This window comes from Mastomys coucha, unplaced genomic scaffold, assembly GCF_008632895.1.
Source record: "Mastomys coucha isolate ucsf_1 unplaced genomic scaffold, UCSF_Mcou_1 pScaffold22, whole genome shotgun sequence".
NCBI classification, from domain to species: Eukaryota; Metazoa; Chordata; class Mammalia; order Rodentia; family Muridae; genus Mastomys; species Mastomys coucha.
Genome location: NW_022196905.1, coordinates 65,226,520 through 65,245,046, shown reverse-complemented (window position 1 = coordinate 65,245,046; position 18,527 = coordinate 65,226,520). Strand labels below are relative to the sequence as shown.

The following is an 18,527-nucleotide window of genomic DNA, read 5'->3' as shown; positions in this document are numbered from 1 at the left end:
GTTTGCTGATTGAATTAGAGACCTGCTCCATAGCAGGAAACATGTGCTTCCAACTGTAAATCTGACCAAGAGCTCTGGGTTGGGGAATCTCTCAAGTCCCAGGGGTGAACCTACCACTAGTATTCTTTTCAGAGGGCATAATATCAACCAACCCTCTAACTTTGTATCTCTATATCCAATAGTTAGTACAATTTTTAGACTCTGTCTGAGAAATTTCTTTATGCAATAGATGGCAGCTAGAGATGAAATTCACACCTCATCAAAGGGCAGAGAAGGAACTAAGTGATTGTGGCTTAACCACGGATAGATCATGTGTTATCTACCACTGGACCATCTATTCTCTATCACACACACACACACACACACACACACACACACACAGAGCCAAGCTTGGGGACCATTCTGTAAAAGGGGGCAGAAAGATTGTAAGAATCAGAAGTCAGAGAGGACTAGAACAAAACAGTGTCTTCTGGATGGAATACAATCACTGTAGTCATGAACCCACACAGCAGCTGTGGCTACCCATGCAAGACCAGCATTCTAACATAGAGAGTTAATGGGATTCTTAAGATCTTACCTCTGAGAATCTGTGAACTGTTGATGTCTTTCGGGAAGGGAGAGTCAATTTTCCTTAATTGTCTGTAGTAGGTCAAGCACACTCTAGTGGATGGCCCCAAATTCAGGACAGTACAAATTGGGCTTAATAGCTTATTAAAAACAAAAGGACACAAAATTGGTGGTTAGGAGATGATGGTGAATCTGGCAGGCATTAGGGGGAGAAATGAGGGAAGAATTTGATCAAATATATTGTATGATGGTGGTTGCATGAAATTCTCAATGAATTTATATGAAATATTTTTTAAAAGTTGCTCAATTTGACAGAAAACTATGATTTATAATTCTTAAAATCCTGCTGGCCATATAAGTTTATTTTGGTATATCTAGCTATTTAACAAATTTACATTTATGACAAACATTAAAATTTTCTAGATGAACGTCTATATATTTTTAGATGTATCATAATAAAATTTCCTGGAAATAAACTCAGTAGTGAGGTTACAAATTAAATGAACAACATTTTTGGTAGATTAATTATTTAAAAACATCCTTCCTAGTAAAAATACTACAAGTCTTTGTTATCATTGTGTGGTAACATGTTTCCAAATTAATCAAATGTGTCAACAAATACTTGGAGAGGTACATCAGAACTCTCTACCTTCACTTGAGTTGAAATGCATCAGTGACTTTTTATTTTGCACCACACCAAATGTACTTCACACATCAATTAAGAATAACCACCCTTTCTAAAATAGTCATTCTGATAGTCAAAGTGGTCCTTCCCTTTTGCCAAGCACTGTTTTTCAGTTGCCGGTGCGTTGTTGCTTGGATATAGATCCTTATATTCCAAAATAGTGTAGCCTGTCTCACCACCGCGTTCCATGTGATGAAAAGCAAAACACATCTGCCCTTCAAAGGCAGCTGAATTTCAGGCAAAACAAGAACAAATGGCTCCTCATTTGTTCACCGTTTGCAAGGACTCATAGTTATTAATACTCTACCCCCAGCTCACATATCCCCGTCCAGCAATGTAAAACTCATGGGTCTCGGTTGGTTACACCTCTTAGGAGACTTATTTAGAAACACTCTAGACATTTTCCTAGGCACTCATTTTAGAACAGATGGTCTAATGGTATTTTAGTATTTCTATATATCCCTAGCTCAAGCCTTGAGAAAAAAATGTCGATTGTTTCTTGCAGGTCAGCAAGACTGATAGGGTTATCATGGTCTCAGTGTTCCTCTGAGAAATATTACTCTTAAGAATGAATTTTAACTTACAAAATGTTCATAATAAGAGAAGTATGGAAAATACTAAACTCAAGCTCTTCCAAATCCCTTTTTAGAATGGGGAAACTGAGTCTTGGCCTGAATGAACTGTTGGCTCAAGATCAGATAGTAGCAGATTATCCACGGGAGGGAGGCTCTAGAGTGGGGACCTAGGGAAATGATCATGGTAGAGGGTAAAAGTCCATGACAATTGGTCAGTTTCTCAGAGTCTTAACTTCAGGACATGAAAAATGACATGGATGGTGAGGAATAAGAAGCCTCAGAACAAAAGAAGCTTTCCAGAACCACTGGGGAGACTTGTCCACTCTTAACTCTATATTATCTAACTGTGGTGGTTTGAATGAGAATGGCTGAAATATGCTCATGTGTTTAAATACAGGCTCCAGTTGGTGGAACTCTTTGGGAAGGATTAGGAGGTGTGGCCTTGTTGGAGGAAGTGTGTTAATGGGGGCAGACTTTGAGGTTTCAAAAGCCCACACCTTTCCCAGTTAGCTTTCTCTGCCTCTTGCTTGTGGATCAAGATATGAGCTCTCGGATGTTCCAGATACCATGCCTTTGTTCTAACATCATGGACTCTAACCCTCTGAAATTATGAGCCCTAAATTAATAGTTTTCTTGTATATGCTTTGGCCATGTATTTTATCACAGCAATAAAAACACCGACTAAGATACTACTGTACTCCTGAATGGCTATCAGGACCAATTCATGTTTTATGTATGTTCTTAACTTGTTCAAATACAAAACTTTTCTCCCTGTATCTTCAGTATCAAATTTAGTTACATGTTGATTTAAACAGATTTTTTCATTATCTTTTTATTTTTTATTATTTTATTTTTATCAATTTATTCTTTCATATATTACATCCAGATCACAGTTTACCCTCCTTTCTATCCTCCCAGGCCTTCCCCTTTGTCCCCTTCCTATCCATCTACTGTATACCTTTAGAAAGGAGCAGGCTTCATTGAAATATCAAACAAACATGGCATACCAAGTTTCAATAAGACTAGGTATCTCCTCTCATATTAAGGCTAGATGAGGCAACTCAGTAGGAGGACAAGGGTCACAAAAGCAGGCAAAAAAAAAAAAAAATTAGAAACAGCTCCCTCTCCTTCTGCTAGGAGTTCCAAAAAATCCACACAAGCTATACAATTATAACATATAGGCAGAGGGCCTAGGTTAGACTTGTGCAGGCTCCCTGAATGTCGGTTCAGGCTCTGTGAGCTCCTATGAACCCAGGTTTGTTGATTTTAAGCCGATTATTTTATAAGATAATTTTAGTACAGCTTTTTTTTTTTGTTTGTTGTTGTTGTTGTTGTTTGAGACAGGGTTTCTCTCTATAGCCCTGGCTGTCCTGGAACTCTCTGCGTAGACCAGGCTGGCCTTGAACTCACAGAGATTTGCCTGCCTCTGCTTCCTCTGCCTCCCGAAGGCTAGGATTAAAGGTGTATTGTCACCATCACCAAGTTTTAAGTTCAGATTTTAATGATAAAAAGAAAATTATTTTTATTAGATTGTCATTGTCGAGGGATGCCTGCCTGGTGATACAGGTGTGTAATCTCAGCTGCTTGGCAGGCTGATTACAAGTTCAAGGTCTGTTAGTTCAAGGCCAGCATAGGCAACTTAGTGAGAACTTGTCTCAAAATAATGACAGGGAATGGGAAATCTAGCATTAGCAGCATGGGCAGTGCCCCGAGTATGACCCCATCACTACCACAGAATGTTAAGTGTTGAGAATTTCTTATATATAAGGATCTCTCCTTGAAGGCTCTCAAGGATCTTGTCCAGTATAACCCGCTAGATGGCAGGTCACATCACGTTTCCATATCTCTGGAAGAAATGGTGTACAGTACCCAAGCTGGTTTGATCAAGGTGTTTGGCAAGTCCATTTATAATACTTGACTAGGCATGGTTAGAAGAGATGTAGGTGAAGGCCTGGAAGCTCATGCACCTATTTTCTCTTCCTCCTTTGCTACTGTGAAGCTGGCAGTAAGATGTGTGTGACACTTGAGTCTGCTCCAGGATCTTAATGGGCCTGTCCTTCCCAGAAAATGTTTATGACAGATCCAATACTGTACAATTCTGTAACATCAACATTTGAAAGAGTTGTTTTGATGGGACTCAGACAAAGTTTCTATTTCAGAAAACATTTCCTGTTTTCTGCAAGTCCTTTGAAATGCCTTTGGTGGAGACTGACAAGGATAAAAGATGTGACCTATAGCCGTGCGCCAGAGAAAGCCATGTGGCTTTGAGAGGAGATCTGTCCACGGCCTTGACATTGTTGTCACATGGGCTAAAATCCCCAGAGCAAACCAGGGACCTGGGACTGTTTGGTTACATCCAAAGAGGATGAGGACAAGTGCCAGGGGCATCACTGCTTTTACTATGAACAGATGGTGACTCACATTTTTTACTTTGTGGAATACAAAACAGAAGGCTGATAAGACTTCTTTCTTTCTTTCTTTCTTTCTTTCTTTCTTTCTTTCTTTCTTTCTTTCTTTCTTTCTTAAGAACACAAGATTTTGAGTTGCCACTTGTCTGTATGAGGTTTTCATGAAGGCCAGGGAGAATAAAGAATGGCTTTCTCTATTTGAGAGATAGTTGGATATCTCAAAGGAAAGATACAAAGTTAGAGCAGCATGCCTTTTGACCTATTTTTGCTCTTTCTAATAGGGGGCCTTCATTTTTCTTCTTTCTTTCTCTCTTTCTTTCTTTCTTTCTTTCTTTCTTTCTTTCTTTCTTTCTTTCTTTCTTTCATTTGGTCAATCAGTATATTTTAATACAAAAAGGTTAAGAACAATCATCTGGGGGTAGACTGTTCTACAAGCAATGACTACATGATCTGTTGTGGAACTAGCTTATTATTTTCAGAATCTTTATAATTGGTTGGCTGAAACTGTCATAGGACCAAATACAGAAGTTTAGGTTGCTGATAGGACATAGGGAAATACGAGTTAAGAGTCTATATTAACTTGATGGTGGCTACCTTTAATATTATTGTCTTGGGAATTGTTCTATTATGACACTAATCCTCTACCCCCACCTTTTTGTTTGTACTTAGGCGTGGCCTTCTACCCTGTAGAGCTTTCTGTGAGGCTGCAAAAGAAGGGTGCGAATCTATCCTGGGAATGGTGAACTCCTCCTGGCCAGATTCCCTCAGATGCTCTCAGTTTAGAGACCACACTGAGAATAACAGCAATGTCAGCAAGATCTGCTTCTCACTGCAGCAGGAACATGGAAAGCAATGTAAGTGTCTGTGTTCCCTTTTAAAGGTGGTATTCTGTTATACTACCCAGTTGGGGATATCTACACAAATAGGTATATAGTCTACTATGCTTTAAAAATCAAGGAAACTCCAGATTAAGAAGCAGGATATTAATAATATAGACATGCCTGCAATAATCCTCTTAATCAGCTCACCTTTGCAAAGAACTCTATCACCTTAGGTAGTTTTTCTTGTTATTGAACTTCATGTAAATATAATTAAATAATGTGTGACATTTTTGTATCTTCTTGCATTTGCTTAACATTATGCTTGAGCAATGCATTGCGTTCGTTGCAGGTTCCATTTCTTCACATTGAATGAGTGCTCTAATATTCAATTATACTACAGTATATCTGTTATTGATAGACATTGAATTATGTATAGTTATTATGAAGAACAAGGTTGTTATTATATTTGTGCATGTCTTTGGTTGAACATAAGTTGTGAACTTATTCTGCAAAATAGTTCTCTAGACTCATATGGACTTATACTCCCAGTGTAAGGTGTGAAAGGTCATTTTCTTCCCTTACCCTCCTGATGTTGGCATTTTTGTTCTGTCTTATTTTTGCAATTCTGGTGAGAGAATTAAGGCATCTCCCTATGATTTCACATTATCTTTCCCTGAGGAATTTGACCATACTTTTAAAAAAATGTATAACTGCTTCATTGTCATTTCTGTTGTATGAGTATTTGTTTGTTTCCCAGTAGTCTCATTAATTTACAGTTTCATGTGCGGCATGGATATACCTCATCATTGTTTTGGTCTGAAATGTTGCTCCAAGTCTCGTTTCCTAAAGGCTTCTCTACTGGCCTGTAGCAACTGTTGAGAGTTTCTGAAACCTTGAAGAGGTGGAGCACAGGAGAATGAAATTAAGTCATTGGGGTCTAGCCTCCTAACTGAGTATTGGGACCCTGGTCCCTTTCTTCTATTTCTCTCTGCTTCCCAGCCACCATGAAGTGAGTAGCCACATCTACCACGTGCCTTGGCCATGATGTTTTACCTTCAAACAGTCCCAAAGTGATATGGGTAATTATGGACCAAAATCTCTGAAACTCTGAGGCAAATCAAATCTCTCATCTCTTTAAATTATCTCACGTATTTGGCAATTTTATGATGATGCACAGCTGAGCTGTACAGATGTGATTTATTGTGTAAATGTATGGTATTTATTGTGTAAATGTTCCAACATGGAACAGAAAAGAGTTTTCTCTATCTTATACCTTATTATTTTTATTAATTATTTGAAATTGTTATATGATGTAATCTGATTATATTTACTTTCCCTCTTCCAACTCTTTTCAGATCCACTTGTTTCCCTGTCCACCCAACTTTGTGTCTTAATTTTAAAATGATCCACTGAGTATGAGAGAGAGAGAGAGAGATCATTCTGTAAGTTCTGTGACTCTAGAGCATGCTGATTAATGCACAGTCCCTCACTGAGGGAAGTCAAATTTGAAAGCAGGAACTGGAATAAAGGCCATGGAAGATGCTGTTTATCAGTTTGCTCCCTCAGGCTTGCCATGTTACCTTTTCTATATAGCCCTGCCCACTGTGGAATGGTTCCTCCTACATCAACTTGAAATTTAGAAAGCATATCGCAGACAAGGCCGCAGACCAGTCTTATCCAGACAGTTCCTTTTCTTTTTCCCAGGCAGTTCTAGGTTAGGGTCATTATTTTTATTCTAAAATGTTTTAAAATCAAAATATCTTTACATTATTTTCCCCTTTCTCTTTCTTCTCTCCAGCTCTCCAGTGATATATATCACAGTATATATAAAACACAACTATATATATGTGTGTGTTGTATGTTCCCAAATATATACAAACAATATACTTGTTCTATATGATATAATTTTTTTTCGAGACAGGGTTTCTCTGTGTAGCCCTGGCTATCCTGGAACTCACTCTGTAGACCAGGCTGGCCTCGAACTTAGAAATCCTCCTGCCTCTGCCTCCCAAGTGCTAGGATTAAAGGTGTGCACCACCACTGCCTGGCTATAATACAAATTTTTATTATAAGTGATTTTGTATTTTACACAATCTTTAATCTCTGTTAAGATGATCTTTTATCTTCCTCCTATTGGGCTAAATGGTAATAACTCAGTTTTCATTTAGATAACGGTGATACTTTTTTGGTAAGGCTTACTAGAGACTTACTGATTATATTTGATTTTTTCTAACAAATATTTTTCTGTCTTATTACATTTTTCTATTGCATGATGCTTTTATATTTCCTTAATTTATAGTTATATTTGTATTATTTCCTTCTCTCTAATTTTTGGATTTAATTATCTGAGATCTCAAAGGTGAGAGGATTTTCCAAATATTTGTCTCTCAGTTCTCAACATTCTCTACCACCATTCCCTTCTTCTCAGCTAGAAACTCTCTGGTCAAAAACCAACCAACCAACCAAGCAACTAACCAACCAAACAAACAAACAAATGACCAACTAAAAAAATAACCAACCAACCAACCAACCAACCAAACAAACAAACAAACAAACAAAGAAGGAAATGACCAACTAACCAAATAACCAGCCAACCAACCAACCAACCAACCACCAACCAAATGACCAACTAACCAAATAACCAACCAAACAAACAAATAACCAAATGACCAAACAAACAAACAAACAAAAAGCCAACCAACCAACCAACCAACCAACTAACCAACCAACCAATCAGACAAAAACCTGTTTTGCTTATGTACTTAGCTTTCTCTGGTACAGGACACTCTAAGTTCTTGTACTTAGGCATTAGCTTTATGGGGTCCATTACTACAGTATAAAGGCTTCTTTTAAAACTATTAGTGAGGCTGTTTGGTTTTCATCTTCATTTGGTCTCTATTGCTTTTTATAAATAAATACCATGACCAAACCCAACTCAGTAGGAATGGTTTTATTTCAATTTGCAGGCTGTAGTTCATCATGAGGGAAGTCAGGGCAGGAACTCAAGGAAGAATCTAGAGGCTGGAGTTGAAGTAGAGACCATGGAGGAATGTTGTTTACTGGCTGTCTCCCCAAGGCTTGTTCAACCTGCTTTCTTATACAACCCAGGACCACTTGCCATGGTACTACCCATGGTGAGCTTGGCTTTCCCACATCAATCATCAGTCGAAAAATGCACAGTCTTGTCTATAAGACAATGTGATGGAGGTATTTTCTCAACCAAAGTTCCTCTTTCCTGATAACTCTAGCTTTGGCCAAGTGGACAATAACACCAACTGGGACTGTTTTTAATGTTAGGATTGTCTTTAATTTTAAACTACCTTTTTTCAATGTATTGATACTTACTAAAAGCTCTTCAGGGCTGAAGAGACGGTTCAGTGGTTAAGCTCTTGCCATTCAATAATGGAGAGTGAGGACCAGAGTTTGCATCCCCAGACCCAAAACCCAAGTAAATCTCCAGTGGGAGTGGAGCCTGCCTTTTATTCTATTCAGAAAAGGCCAAGACAGGGGATATGCAGAGCAAGCTGGCTCAGGAGATTTACTATGCAGTCAAGCTCTGTGTTTGATTGAGAGACCCTGCTTCATTTTCCAAGACAGGAGAGTAATGAGGATGATTCCTAACATCAACTGCAGGCATCCACAGCCATGAGCACTCACAAGTGCATACACCCACTGTGATGCTTTAAGCAAGAATGGTGCCCATAGGCTCATGTACTTGAATACTTGGTCACTAGGGAATGGCATTACTTGACAGAGGTATAGCCTCGTTGGAGGAAGTGTGCCATGGGTTGTGGGCTTTGGGGTTTCAGAATCCCAAGCCTAATAGCACTCTCTCTTTCTGCTGTCTGTGGATCTGGATGTAGAACTGTCAGCTCCTTCTCCAGCACCATGTCTGCCTGTGTGTGGCAATGCTTCCTGCCATGCTGATAATGGACTAAACCTCTGAAACTATAGGCAATTCAATGCTTTCCCATACAAGATTTCACATAGTCATGGTGTCTCTTCGCAGCAAAAGAACATTTATGAAGATATCCACATTTGCACCCCCTCCCCAACACAAAAACCCTATTTGACCTATTTGTCTTAGAGTAACTATTTTTTTTTCTATACATTAGAACACTTGGTGAGTTACTCTATTCTATTTAGCTCATTCCTTTGCATAACTTATATTACCCTAAATTCACCTCTGATGGTTGTAACAACTGGATCGTTCTGTGACACCAGGTTACCTATCTGTATTGTCACTAATGATGACATATTTATGTTCGTTCTCCCCTGAATTTTCCAGGCCAATATCTGTCTTATCATCCCATTTCCTGGACTCTTCCTAAGACCAACTATCCCAAGTTGGATTCTCTAGAAATGGCCGCTAAGAGGAAGTCTGAGATACACTGAGTTGGGATTCAGCTTCTTTGTTGTAGAGAGGAAAGAACTAAGCTTTCGGCGACAGGGAAGATTTGGAATACGATCCAGTCCCATTAAAGCCTCAGTCATATGGGGGGGAACACTGGAAGGTAATTGGCCTGAGTCAGCATCCGCCCATGCTCAGCCCAAAATAGTCAAGTTTTTCACCTTCGCCTCGGTCAGATGGGGCTCTTCCTGGTAAGAGCATGCCCTTGAGTAGGGCAGTCCTCTAAAACATTTTGTAGATAAAGCAATAGCTTGATTGTCTTGAAAGGTCAGGGCTACAAGACATTTCTGGGTTTTTTTTGTTTGTTTGTTTTTTTGTTTTGTTTTTTTTAAGATTTATTTATTTTATGTATTCACCATTGCTCTCTTCAGACACACCAGAAGAGGGCATCAGACCCCTTTGCAGATGGTTGTGAGCTGCCATGTGGTTGCTGGGAATTGAACTCAGGATCTCTGGAAGAGCAATCAGTGCTCTTAACCACTGCACCATCTCTTTAGCCCATGAGACATTTCTTAAAGTAGAGGAACAAAGGGTGGAGGTAGGTCACTTAATTTAATGGTAAACTGGGATGATTTTAGAAGACTCCATGTAATTCTGGTTTGTGTCTGTTCTGAGGTACATTTCTCCAGGGGATCTCAGCTGGAGACTCAGGGAGTTGCTGTATTCCTCAGGTCCTGGGACAGGCCTGAGTTCAGTTACTTTTATTCTCAGCACAACATAGTTGCTATAATTTCTACTTATTTTTGTGGTAAGTATCATAAGGAGCCGTTCTCCCAGCTATCAGTAAACAGGCCTACTTCTTGCTGTTCAGCCACCCATTATCAACCACTTCATTCCCATAGGGTTGGGAAACTCAGATATCTTTTGGGACTCTGTGGCCCCATATCCAGGTTCTCAGTTGAAGCAGTGTGGTGAGCACTGGAATATTCTATGAGGGGGAAGTATATACAGAATGTGGATTTTTTTCTTGTTCATTTTTGAGATTGTATTTTTAACTACATCTCTCCTTCCTTTCTCCACTCTTCATACCGTCCCATGGTCTCCTTCCTGCTCTCCTTCAGCATCATAGCCTCTCGTCAGAACGTGGACCTTTGCTCTGTAGTCACTTCTATCTGAGATTTTCACTGCTCATGACCTAATTATCTCCTCAGCTCTCAGCTGCTTTTAAACAGAAGTTTCTTAAATTTTATCTGCCTTTTCTGTTTGTTTTTGATGGAGATGCTGTGGCCAGAAGTAGAAATCTATCTCATTTCTTTGAATGGATACATTGTTTTAGTAAGAGATCCCCCATTAATTCCTGATCCCAGCCTCCCTGTGAACATACACACACACACCCCACACACATACATGCTCTGGAAAGATGAGCAAGTAGATCTAGAAGTGTCCTCAAGACTTCCTTGTTTCATCTACATTTTTTCATGGTTGGTTGGTTAAATACACTTAGTGTGTTTATTAGTGATCATTTTGAAAATATCATAATTGACATGGATTCAAGAATACATATGGAGAGCCTCCAAGTCAGACTCCCTGGGTGTTCTAATAGTCAGAGTACATCCAGGCAAAGAGTAGCAGGTTTTGAAAGTCAAAATCACACACACACACACACACACACACACACACACACACACACACACACACACATATCAATATCCATTCTTCATTAAGTCATCCTGAGATGTCACTGGGAATATCAGTTGAACGCCATCAGGAAGTATTCTAGCACTTCTAATCTATGAAAAGATTGATGGTTTTGGGCAAAATAGTGAAACAGTTATAATTAGAGCCATGTGTTCACTAGAGGAATATTTTCTTAAGTAATCAGAGTCCCAGAATCTTTGTAGGCTTTTAGTTGGACTTATTTTTTATGTAACTTTTTTTCTAAACTTTTTTCTGAAATGTCATCTTTTGATAAAATACTTTCCTAGATTTTATCTTTTGCCTCATTCTTGATGGAACAATAGGCTAATCTCAAATATATTTATAATTCTTATGCTCTAGGAGAAGCTACTAATACATATGATCTTCATGTATATATAAGAATGTAATTTCTAGCATACCTATATACCTACTGAAAATGATTTATGTGGTAATAATATATTGTATATCAAGTATAAAAGCATTTATTATAGAGTACAGTCAAATAAGATCACTTTACAGATTACACACTGCAGTCTTTCGCTCATGGCTTTTTTTTTTCATTGAGTAAACTAAGTGCCTGTTGTATTCTGAATATTACCCTAGGGTCTCTGAAAAATACGATCAGTGAGCATAGTAGTAATTTATGTCCATGCAGTGTGCTTCTTTTAAAAATGATTTATTTATTTTCATTTTATGTGCATTGGTGTTCTGCCTGCATGTATGTCTGTATGAGGGTGTCAGACGCCCAGGAACTGGAGTTGCAGACAGTTGTGAGCTCCCATGTGGGTGCTGAGAATTAAACCCAGGTCCTCTAGGAAGAGCAGTCAGTTCTCCTAACTGCTGAGCCACCTCTCCAGCCCAGCAATGCTGCACTTAAATGTAGGTGATTTTCCAATATTTTTAGTTGTTACACCTGAGTAGAAATGAAGTTGAATCACTAATTGAGTCCTTTACTGAGACCAGACATTCTGATAAACATCCCTCAATAAACAAAATACTGTTCCTATTTTAGAATGTTGTGTGGTTCAAAATGTTAGTGATGTTGAATTTAAGAAACCCTGACAGAGGTTTAAGTTTTAAACTTCTTTCTCAAGTTCCATCATCCTCACAATCACAATAATCATCATGACTACCACTATGACCTCCACCACCATCACCACCACCATCACCACCACCATCACCACCACTGTCTGCACTAGCACTACTTCTACTACCATCTCCACCACCTCTGCCACTATCACCACCACCTTCACCATAACCACCATCACCGCCACCATTATCAACACTGCCCCCACCACCACAACATAATCAACAACAACAACCACCTCTCTCATCATCACTACCACCACCACCATCATCTTCCCCATGACCATCTCCACCTTCACCACCTCTACCACCTCCATCATCAAATCTTATTTCATGACTTTTGAAGGATATTGAACATAGAGTACAACAAATATATACGTGAAAAGAAAGAGAGGAGCATCAATGACACATGTAAATGCTGCCCTGCAGAAACTACAGAGACGTAGGATAAATGGCAGGAGAGTACCATGGAGCGACTTCCATGGCTGAGGAATGACTGTTTGGCTGGAAAGGGGTCCTTCCTGGCAAAGAGGGAGGAAACAGGTATTCTCATGCAGGCAACAGACACTGCGAACTAGGGCTCCTGTTAGGTTCCTGCTTAGCCTCAGACATGCATATGAGTAAAAGCCAACTCTTGCCTTCGTCTCGCCCCCTAGCTTGTGAAATAATTGGCCCGTAGAAACAGTATTTTCCCTTTATGTTTGGAGCCTCATTCTTTTTTACCAGAGCGCTTTCACAGCTGTCTCAGCTCCTTTCGCCTCAAGTAAGTCCCCGAGGTATTTTCATCTTCATTTTACAAATTAAGAAATTGAGGGTGAGAGATCATTCTGGGGTTATTTTAAATCCAGCCCCTGCACCCCCCAACCTGCCTGCTCCAGCTTCCCCCAAATAGCACATCCTACCATCCCGGGAAGTCAATTAGTAATCCTTGAATGCTACTCACTACAGCCCAGTTCTCACAAGAACTCTCAAATGTCTCCCCAGACTACATTGAGCCAAAGCCTACAACCTGTAAAGACTGCCTTTCCCCACACATGGTTCTGGGAAGTCGATTCATCTCCTTTTAGCTGCCCTTAAATCAGTCATAATTCCTGGGACAATTTGTTCTCATACACGGCTCATGGTTGTCTTATCCTCTCTGTTGCCGGGCCCTGCAAAGTAAATATCGTGCTGAAGTGATAATGCTGTGGGAACTGTTCTTGAGAGCTTTAAAAATAAACATTTGTGTGTGTTTCCATAGCTGGGTTGTGAGAACTCAGGAGGGTGCTAAAGGTCAAGGCCCATCAATCATTGCGAGGGTTCCAACTAATCCTTTCCTTTACCTTGGTTGTAATCATATATGGAAAGCAGTTTTTAAATGGTATTTCTGTGAGTCTAAAGAGATGCCCTGCCATGAAAGAGCTTCGGCTATTTGTTCTTCCGTCTCCCTCCTCTTTTTCCTAGTATTGTGTTTGCTTTGTCCAGCTCTCGTTGCTGATAGCAACCACTTCATAGTACCGGACTCCCTAATTGTAGTTGCTGGACCTTGGTAAAACACCCACTCTCAATTTCTATTGAATTGCAGGTTCATTTCAGAGAGATTATGCCGTACTCTTTCTTTGAGATTCTTAGAATCATTGTTTTGACAGTGATTATAGGCAGTGCCATGCAACTATTAAAAGCTGACCAGGCACTTTTCATTACGATGGTCAGCTTTAGATAAAATGATGTTTTCCCAGAACCTCAAATTTTCTTACACTTACAACTTTAAATTACTTGGAAAGTTTTAAATGGTCTAACCACCCTTTCTATACAGAGACGATACCTCTTATAAGAGCTTTACTTAGCATCAATGACTTACAAGCGAGCCTAGATGATTTTGCTTCTGTTGGGACTTGGAGAAGGTCAAGTCCACTCAAACATCTATCTCTCCAACTTCATGACACAAATAACCAGACTTGACAGTAGAACCACCAGAGGTGATGTATTTCAGAGGACTTTGGAAGCCATGGTGCATTTTGCATATGTAAATGTTTCAGTTCGGTAGACACACTCTTTGTGCCACGAACTTTATTCCAGTTGGGAAAGGAATGAAAACATGCCTATTTCTCATGACTTCACAGGCCAGTGAAGAGATAAATATTTAAGCATAGACTCAGACCTTATACAAGAAGTTGGTTTCAAATGGCATATCTGAGGGAGACATGAATCAGAGTAGGTTGATGTGGGGCAGATGCTATTCAGTGAAAGAGAAATGGTCAAAGTAGCTTATTGGACGTGGATGGCTTGGTGGTAGAGTCTTTGCCTTTTATACATGAGACCTGAGGCTGTAAAACAGGACAGAAAAGAAGTAAATAATTCCACCAGGGTATTGTATGAGGCAGCTGGCACTGTTTTAAATGGGAAAGTATTAAATAGTACACAGCCTACCAATCTGGGCTTTAGCCGGGCACATCTTCTCTACAGTCTGTGAAACTGAGGGGATTTGAAACTGTCCTCAAGGACTACTCAGAAGAGACAGGAGACCCTGAAAACGGAAGTAGGAAGTGCTACTTCATCCCGCGTGGGAGGCCACAGTCCCCGATGCTTCTCTGGCTGTAGCATTCTGTCTGCTGTTAGATTCTAGAACATTTTTTTCTGATGTGATCCACATTACAGCCCTCTGGCTACATGCTAGACTCCTTCCTCTGCCTCTCCTGACACCTTAATCATCTCTATTCTACAGGATTGCATTTTTCCAACCTTCTTTTCTCAAGGCTTTTATGTTTCTCCTGGGAATTCTCATACATGCTTACAGATACACGAGTACTGACAACAAAAGCTCATTTTATCCCACTTTCCTAAGTTCAGGTCTTCCATCTTTGCTTCCAAGAAGAATTTCCCTGTGATTGTCTCTAAGGCTCCACACCACAGTCCATTCCTTCACTCTTGAATTACATTCTTCTCAGTTGTGAACTCTGCTCTTGCCTCAAAGAGAAGGCTCTCTCTTTCTCTCTGCTTAGTTTCTTTCTCCTTTGCTGTTTTCTCTTCATTTCTCTCACTTCTCAACAGTGGGAAGCAGGCTCAGTCCGTAGGCCCATCCCCTTCTGGTTACTGAGTTCAGGCTCATGGCTTTAAATGCTACTCAAAGTTCAAAGGTACCCAGGTTCAAAGATGGGCCTCTACAACATCTTTCTTCCAAACCGTAGACTTATGTGCTTATAGGTGTCCCCCCCCCTTTAAATCAAAACATTTAATTGACTCTACAGTCGTTAGGGTTAGGAGAATTTGCTAAGGTGGGGCCTATGTCAGGGGCTAACCTTGTTACACTTTGGTAATTAGCACAGTGATCATTGGTGGCTTTTGTTTTGGGTTACAGAACTATGAAAACAATATCAGCATGGCTCCAACAATAGCCTCTGTTCCCTCGGCTGGTGAGAAGGAGTTAAGACAGAAGCCTCTTAGCAGAAATCAGCATTCATCATCTTTGTAATTCTGTTCTTTGGGAGTGGGAACCTCAGACTGGACACATAGGCCCCTTTACACAGTTTCCACAGTTTGGCAGACTTGTCTGAGCTCCATTTGCAGATGGCTGATTTTTGCCATTTTCTGGGTACATGCTTGTAGTCTTTCCTGAATGATTTTGCTGTGGTGGCTGCACATCTGGTACATCCTCTCCTCCTACTTCTGTGTCAACCTTCATCTTGAGGCTGTCCCTGAAGTTGGTCATAAGTGCATAGTCCTTCTGCCTGCATTCACTGATGTTTTCAATCAGTTCCTGGCCTTTCTTCTTCAGGATTTCAGTGCAAGAGACCAGAGAGTCTTGGTAGCTGGCAGTTGGCACTGGGGAGCACTGAGCTAGCTGTCTCTTTGTGGTTCTCATTCTGCCAATGCTCTTGAATCTCCAGAATTGCCAGAGGTTCCTGGTCCTTTAACTCCATGGTAGACACATCCACTCCCTGGTGCTCCATTTGCCTTTTCCCACCTCTATATATGTTTTCCTAGGCACACACACGTGTACATGAACAATACATACACATTCTTTTTCTCACACACACATACATATTATACACATTCTCTTTCTAACACAGGTACACACACACACACACAGACACAGAGACATACAGACTTACAAACTCTCCCTTCATTTCCTTGCCATTTGAATTTCAAGTCTTGTAAGATATGTACTAGCCAGCCTGATTGCCTTTTTCTCTTCTCTCATCCCTTATTTCCCCATCTGAATAAATAATAACTTTAGTCTTGTCATTCCAGACCTAAAGCTGGGTTATTCTTGAACCTCCTTTTATCCCACACCAACTTCAGTGAAGTCTAACTTCATACTACCTTCAGCAAAGTTTATGGAATTTGTCTGTCAAAATACATGTGTGAACCAACCAGTGATTGTCCGCTAAGTCCACAGCCACTGCCTGAGCCAATCATCCCGGTCCATGCTGAGGTACCCTTCTTGTCCTTTATCAGCTCCCTTGCTGTCTTCCTGTGCTCCTGGAGTTTAGGTAAGAGTCAGAATGTAGATCAGGCTGGCCTTGATTGATTCTAAGCATGCACCACTTCAGCCAGCTTGAAAGTTCTTGGTAAGAATTGACCCATGTCTAAAATAACAAGAAACACTCTTACCTGTATTGCTTCTCTTCCTTACCATTACCTTATAATCCCTGGAAAGAGTTTAAAGCTAGCCTGATCTACTCAGATTCTCCAAAGGGCAGCAAAAGGGAATCCTTGAAACATTCACATTCCCCTCCTGAACTCTAAAACTTCTAAACTCTACCTATCTCATTCAGCACTCAGATGACACAAACACAAGAGTCCTCCATCAGACTGCTATGTGACACAATCTGAGAAGTGACAGTCACATAGAGCTCAGTTTGAACTGCCTTCTGTGGCCCTGCACTGCAGATGCCCCGCCCTTTATCCTCAGATCCTGTCACTTCTCTGTCTTCTCACTCAAGACTTGAATTTTTACACTCTAGGTTCCAGCTAGTCCGTTCCATTTTCCCATACTAATGTATATGTATGTGTATGCATATGTGTATGTATATGTACCTACACATATGTATATATAATCTATATCTACATATATTTCTCTGTACCTGCCAGCACCTGTCTGTAAGGCTGTAACACAGAGTATTCTAGGTGAAGGGAAGGTGGGGGAAAATACTGTGCAAGTAACAGTTCTTGTTATTTTATCCATGGGTCAGTTCTTCCGAAGAACTTCCAAGCCAGCCGTGCATGCCTAAAATCCCAGCACTCAGGGGGCTCATGGAGGAGTGTAAAGCCAGCTATATTTACATAGAATGTCCTGTCTCATGAAAGCCAAACCAAGCCAAACAAACAGCAACAACTTCTAGAGAGAAACTTCTAGATTAACTTCTCTGGGGTTAGAATTTGATCTTGCTCTGTATTGAAACTTATTTTCTAAAGCCGTCTGGTCTCTGACAATGTTTTGACCCATGGAGCAGAGAACCTGCACACATTGGATCGTGATAGTTCTGTGAGAACCACAGTCTCATTCTGCCTTTGCTGTGCACATACGCAGGCTGGAAAAGCAAGGCCAATCAGAACTCTTTCCTGTTGAGGCTGGGAGCTCCCTGTTCCCTCTGGGCTCAGTCACTCTTGTGTATAGATTGTTTGCGATTAGCTTTCTATTCCCTGCCAAGTCTGCTTTGCTTGAAGTAGTACAGAGCTTTCTGAAATGAAACGGGAGGGTAGCTCTCCTCACTCATGCTTGTTTGCCGCACTCTGGACAAGGGGCTGAAATTAGGAAGTCAAGACCATAGGGGCTTAGATGTCCTGGAGGTGGAGCTACACACAGTTGTGAGCTGCCCAGGATGGGTGCTGGGAACTGAACTCAGGACCTCTGGAAGAACAGTGAGCACTCTCATCCTCTGAGCCACCCCTCCAAACCCACAAACCTGTTCTTTAAAAACAAAAACCCACCAAACAAGACAGATATCAAATTTTATATTAATTCCTGACTAACCTCACATTTAAGCATGATAACTATTTACAAATATTTACATATACTTAAATCAAAATTACTCTGATAAGTTAATAAAAAAGAAATTATTGATACTTAGTTCTCATAACAAAGAACTATTTTAAAAGCAATAATCTATATTTTTCTATATGGTGTTGTTTCAGAGATTATTAATTCTGAGTGTTAACTAGATATTGAGTCCAAATAAAATTCTATAGGAGTGAAGAAATAGAAATGAACTCAGACAAAAAAGCAACAGATCATTAGAGCCCAGTTCCAAGGACTGTTTGATTTTAGTGAACCTGCCCTCCCCAGACACACAGACAGAAACCTGTCCTCCCCAGACACACAGACAGGAACCTGTCCTCCCCAGACACACAGAC

General features: G+C 40.3%; 1 protein-coding gene and 1 pseudogene across 4 annotated transcripts in view; one reads left to right on the top strand and one right to left on the bottom strand.

Annotated features, from left to right (window-relative positions):
- Corin (corin, serine peptidase) overlaps positions 1–18,527 on the top strand; it is a 211,355-nt gene that overhangs the window by 75,480 nt on the left and 117,348 nt on the right. For all 4 annotated transcript variants that reach the window (XM_031342604.1, XM_031342603.1, XM_031342602.1 and 1 more), the window contains exon 5: positions 4,905–5,089. In XM_031342604.1, coding sequence (XP_031198464.1) covers positions 4,905–5,089 — 185 coding nt within the window. The remainder of the gene's footprint in view (positions 1–4,904; positions 5,090–18,527) is intronic.
- Positions 15,621–16,090, bottom strand: LOC116071182 (annotated as a pseudogene).